Here is a 4,713-nt window from a genome sequence, read left to right on the forward strand (position 1 = left end):
AGATCAGCAGAGGGTGTCAGATCTTTCAGAGTGCACCAGGCTGGAACGAGCAGAGCTTCTTAGCAACTCTCTTCTTCCCCCTCCCCATTCTCGCGCTCGCTCCCTCCCTCAGACTACTCGCCCCCCGCCCTCCGCCCCCTCCACGTAATTCCGAAAGAGCAGAAGAAAGAGAAGGAGAACAAGAAAAGAAGAGCTAGCAACCGAGAGCCGGAGCCCAGGAAAAAAAAAAAAAAAAAGGCTGAAGAGGACCGAAGGGGAGGAAAGGAAAAGGATGGACAGCAAAATGCAGCGATTGCGGAAATTTTCCAGCGCCATTGGTTCGGCAGCGTGAGTCCTTCGGTCGGGCGTGATTTCAGCACCGGGGGGACTGGACAGCACCTCGGGGGGACTCCTGGGCAATCCGCAGCCACAGAAGAACTCCATCACCAGCCTCAACAACGGAAGCCGCTGAAAACCCTGCTTTGTATCAGAGAGGCAAGGTCAGTCCGACGCACAGCCATGCACAGGCAGTGCGCCTGTACTACGCTGCAAACCCTCTGCTTGTTTCTCTAACATGCACTTGCTTCTAATTACTAGCATTGTTCCCTTTCTGATTAGTGAGAAACACTAGACGAGATTCTGTAAGCGTGTATTTTTAATTTATATGTACATATTAACTTCTTTATCGTTATTTTTAAGGGGTTGAGGGGGAGTGGGGTTATTTTTTCTACTTTTTTTTTTTCTGCTTGCCTTGCACTACGTGCCTGGATAGTTTGTAGATATAATTATTGACTGGCGCCTGGGTTGTTGCAGTGCGGGGGGGTTAGGGAGGAAGGAATCCACCCCCACCCCCCCAAACCCTTTTCTTCTCCTTCCCTGGGTTCGGACATTGGAGCACTAAATGAACTTGAATTGTGTCTGTGGAGAGCAGGATGGTCGCTGTTACTTTGTGATGAGATCGGGGATGAATTGCTCGCTTTAAAAATGCTGCTTTGGATTCTGTTGCTGGAGACGTCTCTTTGTTTTGCCGCTGGAAACGTTACAGGGGACGTTTGCAAAGAGAAGATCTGTTCCTGCAATGAGATAGAAGGGGACCTACACGTAGACTGTGAAAAAAAGGGCTTTACAAGTCTGCAACGTTTCACCGCCCCGACTTCCCAGTTTTACCATCTATTTCTGCATGGCAATTCCCTCACTCGACTTTTCCCTAATGAGTTCGCTAACTTTTATAATGCGGTTAGTTTGCACATGGAAAACAATGGCTTGCATGAAATCGTTCCTGGGGCTTTTCTGGGGCTGCAGCTGGTGAAAAGGCTGCACATCAACAACAACAAGATCAAATCTTTTCGAAAGCAGACTTTTCTGGGGCTGGACGATCTGGAATACCTCCAGGCTGATTTTAATTTATTACGGGATATAGACCCGGGGGCCTTCCAGGACTTGAACAAGCTGGAGGTACTCATTTTAAATGACAATCTCATCAGCACCCTACCTGCCAACGTGTTCCAATATGTGCCCATCACCCACCTAGACCTCCGGGGAAACAGGCTAAAAACGCTGCCCTATGAGGAGGTCTTGGAGCAAATCCCTGGCATTGCCGAGATCCTGCTAGAAGATAACCCATGGGACTGCACCTGTGATCTACTCTCCCTGAAAGAATGGCTCGAAAATATTCCCAAAAATGCCCTGATCGGCCGAGTGGTCTGCGAAGCCCCCACCAGACTGCAGGGCAAAGACCTCAATGAAACCACTGAACAGGACTTGTGTCCTTTGAAAAACAGAGTGGATTCTAGTCTCCCGGCTCCCCCTGCCCAAGAAGAGACCTTCGCTCCTGGCCCCCTGCCCACTCCTTTCAAGACAAATGGGCAAGAAGATCATGCCACCCCAGGGTCGGTTCCAAATGGAGGTACAAAGATCCCAGGCAACTGGCAGATCAAAATCAGACCCACGACAGCGATAGCGACCGGCAGCGCCAGAAACAAACCCCCAGCCAACGGCTTGCCCTGCCCTGGGGGCTGCAGCTGCGACCACATCCCAGGGTCAGGTTTAAAGATGAACTGCAACAACCGGAACGTGAGCAGCTTGGCTGATTTGAAGCCCAAGCTCTCCAACGTGCAGGAGCTTTTCCTGCGAGATAACAAGATCCATAGCATCCGAAAATCGCACTTTGTGGATTACAAGAATCTCATTCTGTTGGATCTGGGCAACAATAACATCGCCACCGTAGAGAACAACACTTTTAAGAATCTTTTGGACCTCAGGTGGCTGTACATGGATAGTAACTACCTTGACACGCTGTCCCGGGAGAAATTCGCCGGGCTGCAAAACCTCGAGTACCTGAACGTGGAGTACAATGCGATCCAGCTCATCCTTCCTGGCACCTTCAATGCCATGCCCAAACTGAGAATCCTTATTCTCAACAACAACTTGCTGAGGTCCCTACCAGTGGACGTGTTTGCTGGGGTCTCACTCTCTAAACTCAGCTTGCACAACAATTACTTCATGTACCTTCCGGTGGCAGGGGTGCTGGACCAGTTAACCTCCATCATCCAGATAGACCTGCACGGAAACCCTTGGGAGTGCTCCTGCACCATTGTGCCTTTCAAGCAATGGGCAGAACGCCTGGGTTCCGAAGTGCTGATGAGCGACCTCAAGTGTGAGACGCCAGTGAACTTCTTTAGGAAGGATTTCATGCTCCTCTCCAATGACGAGATCTGCCCCCAGCTGTATGCGAGGATCTCGCCCACGTTAACTTCGCACAGTAAAAACAGCACTGGGTTGGCGGAGACCGGGACTCACTCCAACTCCTACTTAGACACCAGCAGGGTGTCCATCTCCGTGTTGGTCCCCGGACTGCTGCTGGTGTTTGTCACCTCCGCCTTCACTGTGGTGGGCATGCTCGTGTTTATCCTGAGGAATCGAAAGCGGTCTAAGAGAAGGGACGCCAACTCCTCGGCGTCCGAGATTAATTCCCTACAGACAGTCTGTGACTCTTCCTACTGGCACAATGGGCCTTACAACGCAGACGGGGCCCACAGAGTGTATGACTGTGGCTCCCACTCGCTCTCAGACTAAGACCCTAGCCCGGGTAAAGCAGAGGAGGCGGGATGGAGATGCCCCTCCTTCGCCCCCCCCCCACAACTCCACCGGCATCCCCGGGGGTCAGAGGAGCCCAGACTCAAGTCCAGTGTGCCCCAAGCCTTGATGGACATAAGTAAATAAATATGAACTCGCTCAACTGAGAGGGTCTGACCCCTTAGTTCCCTTCTGGAAACAAAGAGCAGACTGTGGCGAGCTGCGAGAGCGTTGCCAAGTAGCTCTTCGCTGTCGCCCCTTTTGACAAAGCCCAGCAGGGGCCCTGCTCAGACCGTGCCCTTCCCCGAGAAGGAGGGGCTGGAGGAGATGGCTACCGTGGTCCTATACATATATACATATACCCATATCTATATAGAGAGATAGATATCTATTTTTCCCCGGTGGATGAGCCCCGTGAGGAGGGGAGCGTGATGGCTCCCTGTTGACTACGCAGGGATGGGCAGTTGCACGAAGGCATGAATGTATTGTACATAAGTAACTGACTTCTAACAAAAAACAAGAAGTGCTGCATGGCTCGCATGGAAACCACGCGCTCCAGGGACGCTGCCCTCCCGGCGACTGGGGACGCCGTCACGTTCACAGCACCCACCCTCTTACCTGATAAGTCCCATCGTATCAAACTTTCTATAAACAAAATGCAGTATAATCAGAAAGTGCCATTTTGCCATTATTTGTGATCGGTAGGCAGTTCAGAGCGTAAGTTTACTGTGAAAAAAAATGTAAAGGTTTTATTTAGGACATTTGCATGGCTAGTCATCAGTCCATTTTATGAGTTAAAAATGTATTTTGTTGAGCAAAGTTTTATGGGTTGTTTTGGGTTCTTTCTTTTATTTTGATGGTGATTTTTTTTTGAGGGGGAATATTTTTCTATACATATCCAATAATGCCTTCCATCTGAATGTAAAATAAGTACCCATGATTTCTATTATAGTATCAGTGTAATTATTAAAAACAAAAAGATTTTGAGGCAGTTAAGCATGACCAATTAATGTCACTCTAGTGCTTAGGCTGCGATCCTATGGTAGCAATTCTGTGCTGGTGTAAATCTTACTTATAAAGTAGGAAAAAAGAACCGAGGAAGCACGTGGAACTTACTAATTCTATTCGAGGATTTTATAATGGCATATTTTTTCAGTATTAAAGTGAAAATGTTTTCAACTCTGGGTCCTTACATTCTTCCAGCTTCCTATTGCAACTGGTAAATTGGATTTGCGGTGGAAGGGACGCGGGAGGGGGAAGGTTGGGGGTGGATCCCTTCAAAAGCTACATTAAGGCTCTTTAATAGTCTTAGCTTTTACCCTTTACGTAGCTCCCCTCCCCCTCCATCCCCGCCCGGACTTTTCCAGCTTTCCCCGGTGGTTAAGTAAGGTCTTTCCCCTTGACACGCCCCCCTCCCCCCTCCCTCTTTTCCCCCTCTCCTTATGCGGCAGTGAATCCCTTTATTAATACTGGAAATCCCTCGCTGCTGCTTCTGCTGCTGCTGCTGCACACACTGCAGATATGTTAAGGATGTTAGCAGAGATTTGATTTAATTGACTCTGTCTAGATCGGTCTCATTAAACAGTGGAGGTTTCATTGGTCAGCACTCTTCGATGAAAGACAGCCCTAATGAATGGTGGTTTGAATTCAACATCTGCT

At 49.2% G+C, this 4,713-nt stretch overlaps 1 protein-coding gene across 1 annotated transcript; it reads left to right on the forward strand.

Moving 5' to 3' along the window:
- Positions 1-963: 963 nt before the first annotated feature.
- SLITRK1 (SLIT and NTRK like family member 1) lies at positions 964-3,054 on the forward strand. Its single transcript, XM_057707945.1, has one exon. The coding sequence runs from the start codon at positions 964-966 to the stop codon at positions 3,052-3,054; it is 2,091 nt and encodes a 696-aa protein (XP_057563928.1).
- Positions 3,055-4,713: the final 1,659 nt, after the last annotated feature.

This window comes from Hippopotamus amphibius, chromosome 14 (assembly GCF_030028045.1).
Source record: "Hippopotamus amphibius kiboko isolate mHipAmp2 chromosome 14, mHipAmp2.hap2, whole genome shotgun sequence".
NCBI classification, from domain to species: domain Eukaryota; kingdom Metazoa; phylum Chordata; class Mammalia; order Artiodactyla; family Hippopotamidae; genus Hippopotamus; species Hippopotamus amphibius.